The sequence below is a fragment of the Caretta caretta genome, chromosome 3 (genome assembly GCF_965140235.1).
Source record: "Caretta caretta isolate rCarCar2 chromosome 3, rCarCar1.hap1, whole genome shotgun sequence".
In the NCBI taxonomy this organism is placed as follows: domain Eukaryota; kingdom Metazoa; phylum Chordata; order Testudines; family Cheloniidae; genus Caretta; species Caretta caretta.
This window is the reverse complement of record NC_134208.1, coordinates 38,170,485-38,188,928: the sequence shown is the minus strand read 5'-3', so window position 1 is coordinate 38,188,928 and position 18,444 is coordinate 38,170,485. Positions and strand designations below refer to the sequence as shown.

Below are 18,444 nucleotides of genomic sequence, written 5' to 3'. Positions count from 1 at the left end.
GTGGAAGAACTATGGGTAAGGTTGATATTCTCCTTAGGGGAAAAGACCATGGAGAATTTTTCTGGTCAACTCGTTACTTGGAGATACATGGTCTCTGGAGATATTAACCCCAGGGCCATCCCTACCCATATGCAAAGTATGCAGCTGCGTAGGGCACCAGGAAATTGGTGCCAAATTTCCTGGTGCCCTGCACAGCTGCGTGCTGTTCCAGCCCTGCCCCGCCTCTTCCCCATGGCCCTGCTCCGCCCCACCCCCACTCCACCCATTCCTCAAAGCCCCCAGCCTGCTCCCACACACCCACTCCTCCCCTTCTCCACCCCAGCCCTGGCTCTTCCCGCCCCTGCTCCGCCTCAGCCCCACCCCAACTCCCCTGAGGACTGCAGCAGGGCTGGGCCTGCATTAAGTGGTGGGAAGTGCCATGACCCAGACCCAGCCGTGCCACCGGTGAGTGTTGGGGGGCAGTTCCCCTTACCCCTCAAGCCAGTCTCCCCCGCCCCCGCAAAGGCCTGGCTCCCCCCACCCCCCCTGCTGGGGGCAGGGGCGGCTCTACCAATTTTGCCGCCCCAAGCAGTCGCTGCCAAATTGCTGCCACCGCAACAGCGATGGAGCTGCTGCCGAAAGCTGCCGCAGCGGGAAGAGCAGTGGAGCTGCCGCTGAATTGCCACCGCGGGGCACGGACGGCCGCCCCATTCTAAATGCCGCCCCAAGCACCTGCTTGGAAAGCTGGTGCCTGGAGCTGGCCGAGGCTGGGGGGCTGCGTAGGACCCCAGAATAGCTAGGGATGGCCCTGACTAACCCCTCCTTGGCCAGGCATGTATTCTGCAGAACAAAAGGTGCAGGACTGGAGAGGTGTATAATGAGGATACTGAAAGGGCCTCCAAAATATCAACAATATCAAATATCAGTATTAAACCAGTAAATGCAACCCAAGAACTGATGCCTCTGATAACATCACAAGCTTCTAGTTTAGTTTAGCATTCAGCAGCACAAGACAACCTGCACTGATTATTGACTATCGTTCAGCCAGAATTGTTTTCATTGTCGTTTCATGCTGTAGCTAACTGAATGAAGGTGAAGGTTTTCAGGCTCTCTCTATTTAGAGACAGTTCTCATCAGATATAATCCTTTCGCTAGCAGTCGGTAGGTGTGTTATGAATACAAACACTCACAAAGAAAATTGGAACAATAATGGCTACAAAAAGATCGCATCAAGATCTACATTTAGTCTCTTTAGATCAGTCTAGGTTGATTAGAGTTTGTATTTTCTTTCACACTAACATAGCCATTTAACTATCACTTAGGAAGGTTTCTAATATACCTGAAGAATATGAATAATGTAGTGTCCCTAGCCTCTGTTTGCCAGAAGCTGGTAATGAGTGACAGGGGATGGATCACTTGATGATTACCTGTTCTCTTCATTCCCTCTTGGGCACCTGACACTGGCCACTGTTGGAAGACAGGATACTGGGCTAGATGGACCTTTGGTCTGACCCAGTAGGGCCATTCTTATGTTCTTATGAACCCTTGGGTACTAGATGCTCCAATGTACATAAACTTAAATAAGCTGAGTTAAGTATCAAATTTTTTTCTTTACAAATTTTTTTCATTTACAAATGGCCATTTCCCCCCCCCCCCCAGCAGATAAACATAGAACTCCCATCAACTTCAGTGGGAGCTCTACCTGTGGATCTGAGGGGAGAATGACAATTAGATACTGTTGTTCATGTGTGTTCAAAATAACTAAATATATTAGAAGTTCTCTAGTTAAGAAGTTAGGAAGTTTGCCTTGTTTCCTGGTGATTTGGTCATTATTTACCCAAATAATGGTAATCGTGTGTATTTTTGACATGTCAACTGTCAAGACTGAATCCCCACTCTGTCACTCCAAGTGCAGGAACTAGGGGCCCTCAAGGATTTTAAAAATTAATACTTGCCACTCCAGGCTTATATTACACTCCCAAGGTTACAGCTTTTCTCTGACCTGGGCTTGGTAAACACTGCCACCACCCAAATGCAAAAAATCCCAACCCTTTGAACCCAGGAAGGAGCACTTGGGAATTCTTCCCTGTGGGGTACCCGCAAGCCCTTTCACTCACTCACTCTCACTCTCTCTCACACACATACACACACACACACACTGGGAAGACCTGAGATAGAAAACAAAGGAAATTAGCTGTGGCTACCAGCTAATCAAACAACATGCATAAACCTCTTAGGACACCAAAAATCCAATCCTGTTCTTAAAAAACATAAATTTTATTAAAAACTAAAAGGAAAAGATTATATCTGGAACTTAGTCTTTTGCTAGATTTTAAAAGAGCAATTCCAAAAATCAAGTACCCAAAATAGCTTTCTTGGGGGTTCAGCTTAAATGTTACAAGGAAACAAAAGCATCTAGAGTTAGCACAGAAGAGATCCACAAGCCAAAATAAAAAATAAACCTGATTGTGTCTAACTAGACATTCCTTATCCAAATAATTTCTTCTAAGTATGGAAGATGAATTTTCATACCTGGTTCAAGCCTTACACAGCATTGCTGCTCCATCCCTGCAGCCTAGAGATGAAGGGAAAGTTTCTTTCCCAATCTTAAAAAGTTCTACCTTCCCCTTAGCTCTTTTTGGTCAGGTCCCTTTCTTTTACCTGTGGGCTTGCTCACCCTTTACAGGTAAAGCAAGCAGAGAACAGACCAAGAGGGATTTTACAGCTAACTGGCTGGCTGGCTGTCCATCAAAGGGAGCTACTCCCTCCCCCCTTCATGTATCGCATCAACAAATGCTCTTTTTTTTACAACTAGTATATTGGTACGTCTGATGGATATAATATATTGCTTAATTCACAAATAACTTCCTATGAGGCTCACTTAAGGCACCACTGATATGAGGTGAAAGTGATCTAACACCTTAGTTTATCCTGCAAACATAAGTCATGCTGGTGTTCTGAAGGCCCTGGAGTTTCTGAAGCATAGCAAAGTTATAATCCCATGGATGGGTGCTTCACGCTACATTTGATAGTTAGCCATGATCAATTTTTTAAAAAAACTTCCATTGCTTCATAAAGCAACTGAAATCAGCTCAGATTTTATTTGCCTATCCAGCATATATGGATGGTTCTTTCTTCACACACAAATTTGTGCAAGTATAAATTCAGAGTGGAACACAATAATGTGTCGGTTCAACATCAAACTCAGACAGCAGCTTGCAAAGTCACAGAATACCTGTTTGTTCCTTCTGTATGTTGCTCCTGATGGTGAGAACAGTGAAAAGCAGCCTTATTTATTTAAATAAAATAAGTGAGTCTTGTGGCTGAAGAAGGTAAAGTGCACTTTAAAATATTTAAGGGCAGAAATGGAAGGAAAGAGCTATTGAAGAGAATTTAGTTCCTTTAATTTAAAACCGTGAACAATCCAATAAGTTTTTATTTTGATAATGTGGTAGGGGGGATTATTCTAAGTGATAAGTGGCATAAATATATTTATTAGCTATTTCTTGTAGTTCAGCACAGTTTATTTAAATGTAGAGCTGCATAGATTCTTACTAATCTGGCGGTGATATATGTAGCTATGGCTGATGCAAAGTGGTCCATGCTGGAGCTTGTCTGCCATAGATCCAGGTCAAAAACCTGTTTTGCAAGAACTATTATGAACCAAAGGTGTGCTTACCTTGTTTAGCAAATGTGCTAAATGGGGTTGAACAGGAGGAAAAGTGTCAGGCCACAGGGGGCAGCTGGGTGTATCCAGGCCAGTTACTCCACCTCCCACATCCATACATTGTGTTCTGTGCAGCTAATCCAGTCAAGTCAACAATTTACTCTAGCCTCTGAGCAGGGAGGTAGTCCTGGGGTGAACTGTTTTGGTGAAGACTAGCTGCCTGGGATTTTTCTACAGTGGTTTTCTCTGGATTTGTGTGTCATGTGCAAGAGAATTGGCCACTCCAGCTACCAGCCTGATTTTCCTACTTCCCCCCACACCTCTCTGACACAAGGCTAGGCAGCTGCACATCTGAATTGTGGCCTTATTGATTGATACCACTTACAAGCCTTATACTCCTATAATACTATCCTGCTTAAACCTATGCATCGCACATTAACAATTAACCACAACAATAAATCTCTCTATTAAATTATTACATAAAATAATTGGCTACAGGCTGATTCAGAATGCAGAGACCTCCACTTTATTGCACAGCTTACTTGTAGTGATGGAATAATGCAAGTGCTATTTTTAGGTAAGGACATTGTATGGAGCCCACAGCACATTACTGAATAGTCTGTATTAGTTCCTACTGAACATGGGGGGAAAAATAACTTCCTGTGTATTCCATTTTGTTAAAAAGATTAAACTAATATAGAAGTTATTTGTTCTCAGTATGGTTTATCTTTCTGCTTTTAAACTGTATAATTGCTGCTAACCCTTCCCATGGTTAGAGTCACACCTTGCTTCTGAGAGTAATTCATTTCCCTTTAGACTCTGTTGTTAATAGCATCTTTACTGAAGTCACAATTCTCTGCTGATTTATAGCCAAAAATAAATGGAACTTTTACATGTCAGATGCTAATCAGCTGATTAGTCAGCACTAGAGGACTTTATATTTTAGAAGCTGACTCAGAACGGAGAGATCTTTACCATTACCTAAGGATAATATCAGTAACAGCAGAGTGTTGTATCATTATCTTTTTCTGTCTTGTCTCTTTAGACTGTGAACTCTTTGGGACAGGGACTGCCTATGTTTGCACAGTGCCAGGCATAATAAGGTCTTGGAGGCTATATTAAAATAAATAATAACCGAATACACAATCAAAGTAGGAATTCTAATAGAATCAGTTGAGACAAAAGACCAGCAATAAATAAGTCAGGTCTGAGGCTACCTAGCTTCATTTCATGGAGTGCAGAATGTGTGACTATTTACTTTGTGGAGTGTATGTGCATACTTTGCAAGCAACCTGTGGCCTTCAGAGGCCATGTTACAGCCTGGCATTATTGAAATAAAAGAGCAGAGAGGTAGAATTATTTGTAGAGGCAGAATATAAGGTCCCATATAAGGTTCGCATCTATCCCACAAAACTGACTTCCCCGATCTACATCTCATACTACGAGGAGACCAAGGTAGAACATGGGACACACCTTCTAACAGAGGTAGAGAAGGTTGGTCATTCCTTATACAATAAAAAAGTCCCTCCAAGAGATGCGGGTAACATGTGAAACATAGGCTGTGGTGAAATGGGATTTGATCATTAGAAATATTCATGGATTGATATGTGATGACCACGTGACTTGCCAACTGCTTTTGAAGGTGGTGAATTTCTTGAGATATCTAGACAAATTTCAAAAGATGGAGGCTGTGAACTTGGTACATAGTGATACCAAAGAAGTAGGAGGATGTAAAGGAGAGGTGCTGGAAGCTCAATTTAGGTGATTATATAGCGCCTCTGTGGTAGCTTTCTCTGAAATTATTCTGGTTCCACATACAGGACCATTGGGGTCTCAGTGCATGGATGAGAAGATGGTGTAAAGAGACAGGGAGGTTCAGTCCAATATCTTAATAAATTACTCAACAGGTAAGTAAAATAAAAGGCATTTTAGTTGTTTGCTGGCATATTAAGAGAGATTATTCAGAACAAAAAGACTTATTTGTGTATGGTCAATCTTACAGCATGGAGATATTACTATTTGTTGACTACTACAATATGGAAGAAGTCAGAAAGCAGAAATATTTTCCTAAGCACAAACTGTCTTTTTAAGACATGCCTGACCATTGTGGGGAGTCTACTAACAAAGGTATCAAGTCTAATTATGTTTTTTGTGATGTGACTACCTGACCACTAGGTAATGGGTTGAAACTAACTCATTTCCCTCTGGGTGTCAAGCAACAGTCAGATGATAATACCTTTCTGACATATTTTAATCTAGGACACATTTTAACTGTTAACATCTCTAAAAGGCTCTACATTCCACTGGTGATGGAGGACTGAATAACACAGGCTTCCTAACTGAAACTGCTGACTATATAGATATATAAACAGAATGTCATGCTATACCAGGGATCATACATACTATCAGCAGTTTTCAGCTGTGTTATTCTGCTCATCATGAAAAAGTATATATTTGTCTCCAGCTTAGTCCAGAAGTAAAATTGAAGGTTTGAGGGAGAATGAGAATATATTTGGCCGTCAACAGAGAACGTAATAGCCTATACGATGCACATAATCTAGTGGGTTGATCAATAAGACACTAAGATAAATTATAACATTTCTTAGCATACGAGTTGGCCAAACTACATCTGTTGATGGAGCAAAACAAAATCCACCAGCTGAAAGTGTGGAAGCGCAGCAGTGTTTTATAGATATTTAAATTAATGTTGTTATTATTAATAACTACACGCCACTAGCCATCACCTTCAGCCCCCAACTAAAACCTCTCCAATGCATCATCAAGAATCTACAACCTATCCTGAAGGATGACCCATCACTCTCACAGATCTTGGGAGACAGGCCAGTCCTTGCTTACAGACAGCCCCCCAACCTGAAGCAAATACTCACCAGCAACCACACAACAAAACCACTAACCCAGGAACCTATCCTTGCAACAAAGCCCGTTGCCAGCTGTGTCCACATATCTATTCAGGGGACACCATCATAGGGCCTAATCACATCAGCCACACTATCAGAGGCTCGTTCACCTGCACATCCACCAATGTGATATATGCCATCATGTGCCAGCAATGCCCCTCTGCCATGTAGATTGGCCAAACTGGGGACAGTCTCTACATAAAAGAATAAATGGAAATAAATCAGACGTCAAGAATTATAACATTCAAAAACCAGTTGGAGAACACTTCAGTCTCTCTGGTCACTCGATTAGAGACCTAAAAGTGACAATTCTTCAACAAAAAAACTTCAAAAACAGACTCCAAGGAGAGACTGCTGAATTGGAATTAATTTGCAAACTGGATACAATTAACTTAGGCTTGAATAGAGACTGGGAGTGGATGTGTCATTACACAAAGTAAAACTATTTCCCCATGTTTATTTCTCCCCCACCCCCACACTGTTCCTCAGACGTTCTTGTCAACTGCTGGAAATGGACCACCTTGATTATCACTACAAAAGGTTTTCTCTCCCCCCCTTCACCCCGCTCTCCTGCTGGTATTCACTCATCTTAAGTGACCACTCTCCTTACAGTCCATGTGGTAACACCCATTGTTTCATGTTCTCTGTGTATATAAATCTCCCCACTGTATTTTCCACTGAATGCATCCGATGAAGTGAGCTGTAGCTCACGAAAGCTTATGCTCAAATAAATTTGTTAGTCTCTAAGGTGCCACAAGTACACCTTTTCTTTTTGCCAATACAGACTAACATGGCTGCTACTCTGAAAGCTGCTATACAGGCTCCTACACTAAATCCCACCTTCACTGCCATCATTGGAGGTCTGGCCAGAGGAAAAAGGATATGACCAGGTCTTCTTATGCCCTTGGAATTGTTGGCTTCCATTTCCACTCCTTGCAGCCATTGGCAGCTGATATAACATAGAAAATAATTCAGGCTGCTCTAATTTACACAAGTGCTAGACCAATGCAAAACTAGCTCAGGATCACAGGAGCGTGTAGGGCAGTTTTACCCACCCTTCCACCTCACTCCTACCCTCTAACATGGATTTCATGTTCCATGTGCATAGCCAAGGATCTATTTGCCTAATGCATTTGATTTACTTAATATTGATAAAATTATTGAATTACCAGTGTGCTTTAATAAATAACGTTTAACAAAAGCTACTTATGCTGCCATTAGTAACCACCCCCAGCCCTTGCTGAGGGTTATAGAGGTTTTGTATATGTGGATATGGAAATTTGACCAGATTAATAAAAAAAATTAAAGAATTTTTTTCTGTGGGATTGTGGTTTCCCTAGCTCTTCAAGCAAGTGGTTATTTTAATGTGCATTAAGCAGGGCTGATTAGATGACATTTCTTATTTATTATAGTAAAAGCAAATACTTTTATAACATTAGAATTTCAAAGCTGGGCACAAATATTAACAGAGTCTTACAGCAACCCTGTGAGATAGAGCATGTAAACATTAGATCCCCTTTATAGAGAAGAGAAATTGAGACACAACAAGATTTTGTGTTGCTCAAAGTCACATGCAAGTGAGTGACACCTTTGACTAAAGCTTCTGGGTTCCCTGCTCTTGCCACCGGACTATGTGGTATGGATCACTCTTGGCTACAGGCAGGGAGAACAGGAGAATGTAAGTTTGGGGGGGGGGGGGAATGTGATTGTTGTTAAAAAAAAAAAAAAGCAGGTGGATTTCATCCTGCAAGCCTGTGGATGGCATGGTTCACTGTTTTGGTTAATGTTAGCAATGAAACAAGGGAAGAATCTGAATTTTACCAAAATCGGTCATCAGTTTTGTTTTTGAAAACTCTGCATTATTATTTTCCTCTTTGCAAATATCCAGTGCTCTCTTGTGACAGCTGCAAACTAAAATAATCACCCACTCCCTCTTTCTCAAATAATCATTGTTATTTACAGCAGTCTGATCCTGTTTGGGATTCAGCCGGAGCTGGTAGAGGTTATGATGTCATATGGGTCCCTCTCTGTGGCCTGATTTGGTCAGGACAGCCTTCAGGATTGGGGTGATGAAGGTCTGTGGTCCCAGGAGATGGTGGGAGTGGCAGGCATGATGGTGAAGCTTGCTACAGTAACCAATTTTTGTTACCCATGGGGCTTTTAGCAGGGAATGGAGCTGCAGGGATGAAGCCCTGAGTTCTGACGCCTCTCATGAAGCTGAAACAGGGAGCAGAGCCACAGAGCTGAAGCCCTGAGCCCCAGCGCTCCGCTGCAGAGCTAAAGCCCTAAGTCCCCCTCCCAGAGCCCTGGTACGCCGAGGGTCAGAAGCCCTTCCCCCACCCCACCCGAAGCCCTGATACCACCCCACCTTGCGGCTGAAGTTCCAACCCCTATGCCTCCAGAACATCTTCTTCAGAGTTTCTGAACATTTCAGAGTTACGAATAACCTTCATTTCCGAGGTATCTATAAGTCTGAGGTTCTACTATATATTCCTTTGAGTATACTGTCAACTTTTCTGACCATCCATATTGACAAAGAAATATCAATTCTTGAGCAGGGTGGAGAAGACCTGGACCATCTTGTTATGTCTCAAAATTCTTGCCAGTTTCAGTTGAAGTATATGATGATTCATAGTGTCATAAATAGCAGACAGATCAACACAAAAAGCCACTCTCATTTTGCAAGTTTCAAAGCCAACTTTGACGTATTGAGATAGGTTTGCAACTTGACCACAGCATGAAAGCCCTGGGCGGAAACTGGTTTAGTTATCAAACAGCTGGCTTTCCATTGTTGGTGCTGTTCTACTCATTATAATCCTCTCGTATAGCTTGTAGGTTGAGCAGAGTAAGAGTATTGGTCAGTAACTCTTTGAAGAATTAGCCTCTGTACATGGTTGAGTGGTGCAACCATGTTAGCCTGTTTCCACAGCCTGGGTATCTGTATTGTCTCCATGCAAGAATTCAAAAAATCAAGTAGCCTCTTCTTTGCTGTCATCTCAAAGTACAGCAATAGTTCATTATATCCATTAAGTCTGGCTGTCTTTCCACATTTAAGTATCTTCATGGCTATCGTCAACTCCTTAATGTTGAGGGACTCATTGCGGACTTCATTGTCTCTGAGAAGTGATTGAAGTTCCTGCTTAATCTGTTTCATTTTGTGCTTCGCTTCATGGACTGTTTTATCAAGTAGAATAAATTGGTGTGCTACTTGGTTGGGAGAGACTGTGCTGATATGCATTGATGGTTGTCCTTCAGTGTTCAGCTTGCAAATGATGGGCCATGTTCTTTACTATTATAGCACAAATTTGTTGTTTCAATCAGCTCGCTCCAGTAGTTGCACTGCTCCTTTTGGATCTCTCTTATAAGCATTATCCTAAGCACAATGGTTTCTTCACTGAAGGGATCCAAGTCAAACAATCTGACATATTTTTAATATTGTTCACTTGTTTGTCCTCAAAGTCCGGGCATATATAACATCCAGCATCTCCTAGGATTTGCTGTTGGGCAGTCTTCCACGCCATGGAGAAAAACTCTCCATAGTGCATGTGTGTTACAGTAATCTGACAAATGGATCCATCCAATTCAGCTGTAAAGCCTTCCCAGTCAGCCTTTCTGAAGTTGAATCTCAGCAGGTACTTTGTTTTCTTGGGTTGTACTGCAGCCTCGGTTGACACTTGCACTGGTCAATGTTATGATTTTTCTGAACTTTCAGAGATGACAAAGATGAAGTCAGGATTGTTCCTCTTGTTCCGTTGTGCACTTTGGAGAGTATATTTATCCTGGAAATCATAGAGCAAACTCAAGTTGTTTGTTGATGCTTGCTTTTCAACTTTTTCACCATTATTGTCATTGTTGGAGTATCCCCAGATGGTGTTGACTTTTGAAGTTGCCTATACTCCAAGATATGTGGAGGGGTGGTGGTGGTGTTTCCTGGCAGGGGACAGTCAGTTGGCCATGCTAACTCTTTGGGTAGTTTTTAAAGAGAAATCACTGCTATTTGTTTGAGTTCAATAAGTTCCATTGTACCATGGTGTTTCACAACAGTGTTTTTCACCAGTCTTTTGTTGCATACACGAATTGTGCTACTGTAGGTGTTGCTTTTGACATTCACAGCAATATACACACCAGGTATGTTTGGTGTGGTTGTCTCTCTCTCTGTCTCTCTTGCAGGCACTTTTATGCCAAACAGAATGTCAGACTTCTCTGCTGATATTGAAATGGCAATTTTAGGTGCAGTCTTGGGCTGAGGCCCCGAAAGGGGCCATTTATGTCAATGTTTATGTCTATATCTCCTATTGTGGTCTCAGTCCATATTGTTAGAATTCGTTTCTCCCATGGTTAGTTGCAATACTAGATTAACAGAGTATGACATGAACATATCTGACAAAGAAGAGAAGACGTTATGGATACCTCGCACCGCCACAACTCCCTTACTGACTTTCTGCAGACATGAACCCTTTGTGTGGGTCTGCACTTCCTTCCAAAGAATCTGATTGAATTTGTCTCTTTAATTCTGAGACACACAAGTCATGTCAAAGTCCATATATATGAAAGGAACACTGAGGAATTTCACATATTTTTCTGCTATATAATGACTAAGGGACTAAATTATATCAGTTGGTTTAAAATATTGAAACTTTCTTAATTAATTACAATATTTTAGAATAATGTAATTAATTGTTTTTAACTTTAAAGACAACCTAATAAGATATTTCTCCAAATTATACCCTCTTGGTTAATGAGTCAAAATTTCAGACATTCCATCTTTGGAGAGCAGCAGGATCTTGACTTACTCTTTCTAGTTTATAAATGTATTTTTCAAATTTAAAAGTGTTGGATGTTGGTTTGAAGGCTTCATTAACATGCAGATTAGCATAAATAGCACAAAGTGATTAGTTGATATGAATGACCTCGAAAAAGTACATTTCAAATCCTAATGTGTGTATTAATGGAGTTCAGGAAGCCACATTCATCATCCTGTGACTGATATAAAAAAAAAGTAAATACTGACTCATTTAAATATATACAAGGCTTTACCAACTGTTTCCTCAACCTTTATCATGAGCATTTTTCATCACAGACTGCTTTATGTACTGTGACAAAGTTCCTCCTCTGCCTTGGTGGGTCCTGCACTTATTGGTGGATTTGCTCCCCTCAGAGATTTACGGCAGCCCTCAGTTTGGCCACTTTTACTAGTGGCTCAAACCTGCCATTCACTCAGCTAACCTCATCACTGGCCAGCATGGGGGAAAGCAAGAAGAACAATCCCCTAGTGGGTCAGGGGACAGGCCAAGGACTTTCGCCTCTGGTGGAACCCACAGTCCAGGTCAACTCCTCTTATATTCAATAGGGGGAAGGGGGAAGGAGAGAGGGGGAACCAGGCCCACCCTCTACTCCGGGTTCCAGCCTAGGGCCCTGTGGATCACAGCTGTCTACTATGTTTCTTGTAACAGCTGTGTGAAAGCTACAACTCCCTGGGCTACTTCCCCATGACCTACTCCCAACACCTTTTTTATTCTCACCACAGGACCTTCCTCCTGATGCCAGATAGTGTTTGTACTCCTCAGACCTCCAGCAGCACACCCTGTCACTCTCAGCTCTTTGTGTGCCCCTCACTAACTGAAGTGAGGTCCTTTTTAAACCAAGTGCCCTGATTAGCCTGCCTGTCTTAATTGATTCTAGCAGCTTCTTAATTGGCTCCAGGTGTCCTAATTAGCCTGCCTGCCTTAATTAGTTCCAGCAAATTCCTGATTGTTCTGGGATCGCCCCGTTACCTTACTCAGGGAAAAGGGACCTCCTTAATCTGGGGCTAATATATCTGCCTTCTATCACTCTCCTGTAGTCATCTGGCCTGACCCTGTCACAGTACACACTGTTTATGACGGCCCAGTTGCAAAGCTAAAATAGACTGTTGTAACAATGTGAATCGGAGGCTTGAGTAATGGCCTATAAAATGAATCCTGTGCATTTTTTTCAGCTGTTATCCAATTTATCAATGATGTTCTTCAAAACAGAACTTGCTAAAATCCCAAATCTTGCTAAAATTAATCATTAATCAAATTATACATATAGTACATTAGGAGGAAAGATGGTCTAGTAAATAGGACACTGAAAGGGGGCCTAGGAGACCTGGATTCAGGTCCCTGATCAATCACAGAGTCCTGGGTGACCTCAGGTAAGTCACTTACTCTACCCTGTGCCTCAGTTTCTGTAAGATGAAGCGTAATACTTACATACTTCACAGGGCTGTTGTGAGGGTAAAATGCATTAATGACTGTGATGCACATAGATAAGTGATGAAGGCTACATAAGAATCTAGTGTGTAAGACAGGGTTTGTTAAAACTAAAAGCCAAGACATCATTTATTGTAGGTTCCCATGGGTTTCCCACCTCTTCAAACAAAGTAGCTGATCTAACGCTACAAGGCACAATACTAATTTTTCAATGTAAAGTGTTACTTGAGATTGCTCACTTTTCTTTCTGCTCAGACTCTTACTGTGCGGGAAGGATGGATTAATACTGACTTTCCATTTACCGAAGATCTGAGCTGCCCTACTTTTTTTTTTTCTTTTGTGACCTGAATGGCAAGTACTTCTTTGCCAGTACTGGATTTAGCTTTCAAAACAATTCTGTACGGACATGGCAGAATGGGTCAAGCACCGAATTGCACAAATTGTACTGTTGGAAAGAGAAAAAATCTTGGTTTTCATAGATTTGCGAAAAGGTCAAAATATGGGTTTTAAGAATTATTAAATCAGTGTTAATTAAAAAATAAATGGTCATCCAGTAATTGATGAATTTGATAAATACTAAAAAATAATGTGAAAACTTACCATGAACAAAGATGCGTAACAAATCCAACCTAAATGATCTTATGCGTTCCCAAAGTATGCTTTCTCCACCATCCTTTTTACTCATTTCAGCTGAAGGTTCAAATTCAGTTATTTATACCAATTGAAGTTTCTAAAATATGTGCAGATATGTAATAGGCTGCACATAAAACAATCAGTTATCTGATCCATTCAGGAATGTGGTATAATACAGTTCATGACTGGCAGAGCTACAACTCAGTCTCAGCTTTTAATGAACAATTTTTATAGAAGTTGGGGTAGAAGAATGATGTTGTGGCCTAGGCTCTGCATTGGAATTCAGGATAGCTAGGTTCAGTCCTCCGCCTTTCCACAGACTTTGTGTGTCCTTGAACAAGTCATTTAGCCTGCCAGTGCATAAGTTCTCCATCTTCTGCTTGTCAGTTCTCTCTGTTTTTATTTATATTGTGGTAGCCCATAAAGGCACCAATCAGACAGCATGGTCCTGTGGTGTTAGACACTGTGCAAAGGGGTGAAACAAAGACAGTCCCAAAGAGATACAATAGGTGAACGCACAGGTAAATGGAGGCTGGGGAGGATGTGTGTGAGTTAACAGCTATCAAGGGTAAGTTCGCATATTTCTGTTGAGGATGGGGAGCAAAAGGAGAGGTGTTGCGGTTGATATTACAGGTGGCATCCCCTTTACTGTATGTTGGGGGGCAGGGAAGACCAATATTGCAAACCACCCATCTTCAGATATAAGGAGTTGTACCCCAAAATCATGAGACTGGCTTTGCAATTGTGAGATTTAGAATGAATGACTGAATAGTTCTTTTACTTTTCCATCTGGTTTTTGAGTTTCCAGGGTGCACGCAGGCCATGTTTGCAGCTTTTTCCCCCACACCCAGTAGGGCTTTTTGCTAAATGAAAACTGAGGTTCTCATATAAGCACTTGGCTTCAGGAGCTGGGCTTTAAATAAAACATCAGATATTGCTGAACTCATGGTACAATTGCAATTATATCACAACTGAGAGAAATACCTTGGGAAAATCATCTAACAATTGTATGCAAAGAGGCCTTATAGTACAAACCTTTTGATTATTTTAACTCGGTATATATTTAAAAGACAATTCTTGTATCCTGTTAACATGGCTGAAGTGCTCTGGGTGGCCAAGGAAAATGAACTCCTGCTACAAGTCTATATCAATCAGGAAACAGAAATGTAAATCTTGCACTACATTTAATTTTTTCATCCTTAATGTACCACTTACCTGTCATGACAGGTGCATGATATGAAATTGTTTTCAGAGAGCACTGGGTTTTTTTCTGTCTTTACGTAAACACAAATTGTCCTTCAACTTTTAATATTTCTCAGTTTCTTCAGTAACTGTGGGTATACTTGGTTTTATCATTTGATGGGGTGGCTTGACCCACAAGATATTCTTCATTCCAATGATAAACATTATTGTTGTATTTCTGTCAAAACAACAGAGATGGAGGTTTTGTTGCAGACTATTTTGCTTTCTGTGGCTGGTTCTCTTTTGATAAAAAGTAGCTGTGATTTGTCACACTGACAGGTACACCTACTGCGAAATGCTGGCGATGAAGTTACCATCACTGTACAGTACCTCAGGGAAGCTCCATCATTTCTAAAGCTCCCATTAGGTAAGAAGAAATTAATGGGTACAGGTAATTTTTTTTCCCTTTGCAATATTTCTCATAATGATCAGACACTGACAGAAATAGTAATCTTATTTTCAGATGTTTTACTGCAAGAAGGTTTATTCTTTAATGTAGTTTATTATTTAAGGTTCAATGTGTAAGAATATAGGCCCAGATTTTTAAATATATATATAGGCTTTGCTGCGCTCTGTGTTGCAATACCTAAGTCAGTGGTCTCCAACCTTTTTACGCTAAAGATCACTTTTTGAATTTAAGATCAACCCAGGATCTACCCTGCCCCTTCCCCGAGGCAAAGCCCCCTCCCTCCATTCCCCCCTCCCTCTGTTGCTCACTCTCCCCCACCCTCACTCACTTTCACCAGATTGGGGCAGAGGGTTGTGGGGGGAAGGCTCTGGGCTGGGGCTGAGGGGTTCAGAGTGTGGGAGGGGGCTCCAGGCTGAGCCTGGGACAGGAGGTTGGGGTACAGGAGTGAGGGGTGCAAGCACTGGGAGGGAGTTTGGGTGCAGGCGTAATATGGTCACACTGCACCTAGTCTCATAGAATCCACTGGACACTTCATGAGTTTTACTTTTTATTAGTGTCATTTGTGGTTTATAGATCCAAAATCCTTCAGGGATTGTCACAAATCAGTGTAACATTCTCAACTCCTGGGTGTGGATTGGCTGAGCCTGGGGTAGGGGGTTGGGGTGCAGGAGTGAGGGGTGCAGAAGGTGGCTCCAGGCTGGGGCAAGGGATTGAGGTGCAGGAGAGGGTGAGGGGTGTGGGCTCTGGGGAGAGTTTGGGTGCAGGAGGAGGCTCTGAACAGGGGCAGAGTGTTGGGGTGTGGGAGGGGGGAGGGGTCTGGGCTCTGGGAGAGAGTTTGGGTGCAGGAGGGGGCTGTGAACTGGGGCAGGGGGTTGGGGTCCAGGACGGGGTGCGCGATGCAGCCTCTGGCTGGGAGGTGCTTACCACAGGTGGCTCCTGGTTGACAGCGCAGCAGGGCTCAGGCAGGCTGCCTGCCTGCCCTGGCCCCACACCGCTCCTGGAAGTGGCTGGCTGCTGGCACATCTCTGTGCCCCCTAAACGGGAGTGGGGCAGTTGGTCTCCATGTGCTTCCCGCTCCCACAAGTGCTGCCTGCTCAGGGAACTGGCCAATTGGAACTGGCCAATGGAAGCTGCGGGGATGGTGCTGGGGACTGGGACAGTGCGTGAAGCCCTTCAGCAAACTTCCACTGGATTTTAGAGTAATTTTAAATACCTGTTTTTAACAGATTTAAAAGCCTGAAAAAAACTACTAAAAACCCAAACATACCCAGTAGTGTTCAAAACTTGGTAGGGGTTTATTCAGTAACCTTCCCATCGAATGTGGTTTTAGCACGTCTGGCTATATAACAAACATTTATGAGAGATACAGAGACAGGTGCTCTGGCTGCTTCGAAAAATTAAATAAAGTTGAATCATTTCTTTCTTCTCTAGCTAAAATATGTGCATAAATTGTTATGGAGAAAATGAGCCTTATTGTACAGTTCTATGAATGTATTTCCATTTTTGCTAAGCCCAACAAATGTGCATGGAATAGAAGCATAAAAAAGCATATAGACATAAATGATTGTCATTCTCTGTTATGTGTTATTAAGTTAGAGACTTGATCGGCCTATTAATGAGAAATGATTTAAGAGGAATTTCAAGTGATTGCTGCAGACAGAATAATGAATTTTGGTGATAATGAATGTGGAGCTGTGAGTTTGAGTTTTACATGCATTTCTCAATATATTCAGATTGCCATAGTAAACTAAATGTAAAACATACATTATTTTAATGTGAAGGTTGCACAATTAAGCATGCAAAGAAACAAAAAATGTAAGAATTAAATCTAAAAGCAAAACCTAAACCCTGTCCTCTTTGGCATTTGTATTGTAATAGTCTTTAATTATGTAATTGCATACTATTTCTAATATAATATATATGTTATCTGTCACCTAAATAGACATACATATCTCAGATAAGCTGCCATCACCCAATATATTTACAGACAACCTCCAAATGCATACATGCCCGAGGAAGAATTAACTCAAAACTTGGCTTTTGAGCACATAACCATGCAATATTAACATTGCAATCATGTGTTTTTTTGCATTTAATTTCCCAATCAAAATAATGAATATCTCCAATTGTCTAAAATAACAGGCATTCAGCAACAAAAGAAATCAGATCCATTAATAAAGTTTACATGTCCACTCAATAGGCACCATTCAAGCCAAGAGCTAAGATGTATTTACAAACCAGTGCGTGCATATGCCCTTAATGCATGACTAGGGAATTTAGCTATTAATTTTAATGGGAGATGTGTGGCTAAATTCTCTATTCAGTTTTCAAAAACTCAACCTGACTGTAAAAAGGCTTAATCTGACAAACACTTAAACATGTGAGTAATCCCATTGAGCAGTCTATACATAAAGATATCTAACTGCCTTCATCTCTCTCATCCTGTAAAGTACAGCCTATGATCAGATGCATGCTGTTGCTTGTCATGCTAAAAGGCAGTCACATTTGTTTTTGTATAATGTTGTTTGTATTTCACCAATTCTCACATTGTAATCCTTCCTCAGTTGAAATAATAATGGATTGTTTAATATTTTAACATAGTTAAGCACTTATCTATCACCTTCTGATTTTCAGGTTCCCCTGGACCATCCAGTGATCATAGCAGTGGAGCTTCCTCACCTCTCTTTGACAGTGGTTTACATTTGAATGGAAACTCAACTAACACAGTAAGCAAATTGAGTCCAGTTAGTCTGATCATAATCTGTGTTACCACTACCTTCGCAAACCTAATTTCAAATGGTGAATCAAAATGAATCTCTTGTCATTTTCTTCTAAATTATTTAGTTGTCTAGGATATTATCGTAAGGCCATTGGCTAACTTCTAAAAGTTGGAAACAATACTTTTTCAAGTGAACTTTCACATGCTTTATTGAATTTCATAGAAATACAGAAGCCAAGATATTCCTGCCATGCCAGAAGGTATTTCAAGATTTAATTAGTGAGAAACCAATTTACATGCTAGGAATGAGAACATGAAAAAGAAAAAAGGAAGGTGGGCGGGGGGGGGAGGGAGGGAATAAGAACATTGTATTAACAATATGTCTAAGTTGAACCAAAATGAATGCCAGCTATTTTACAGTTCTACAGCGTGTAGTTTAGAAATGGGCAGATGTAACACCATGCAATGGTCTGTTGGATCTGCTGTTTGGAGACTTTTTCAAGGCAGGTGATTATTCACCAAAGCTATGGCATGTATGATAGTTTTAGCAGATAGCACTGTTGCTTCTTTAATATGAAGTTTGTGGGTACGCAAAAAAAGACAAAAGACACAAGCAGCCTCTACATCGTCACCCGCACCCTTCT

At 41.4% G+C, this 18,444-nt stretch overlaps 1 protein-coding gene across 5 annotated transcripts in view; it reads left to right on the top strand.

Annotated features, from left to right (window-relative positions):
* Positions 1–18,444, top strand: part of SNTG2 (syntrophin gamma 2) — a 487,892-nt gene that overhangs the window by 308,673 nt on the left and 160,775 nt on the right. For all 5 annotated transcript variants that reach the window (XM_075126433.1, XM_048845382.2, XM_075126432.1 and 2 more), the window contains exons 7-8: positions 14,952–15,039; positions 17,716–17,807. In XM_075126433.1, coding sequence (XP_074982534.1) covers positions 14,952–15,039; positions 17,716–17,807 — 180 coding nt within the window. The remainder of the gene's footprint in view (positions 1–14,951; positions 15,040–17,715; positions 17,808–18,444) is intronic.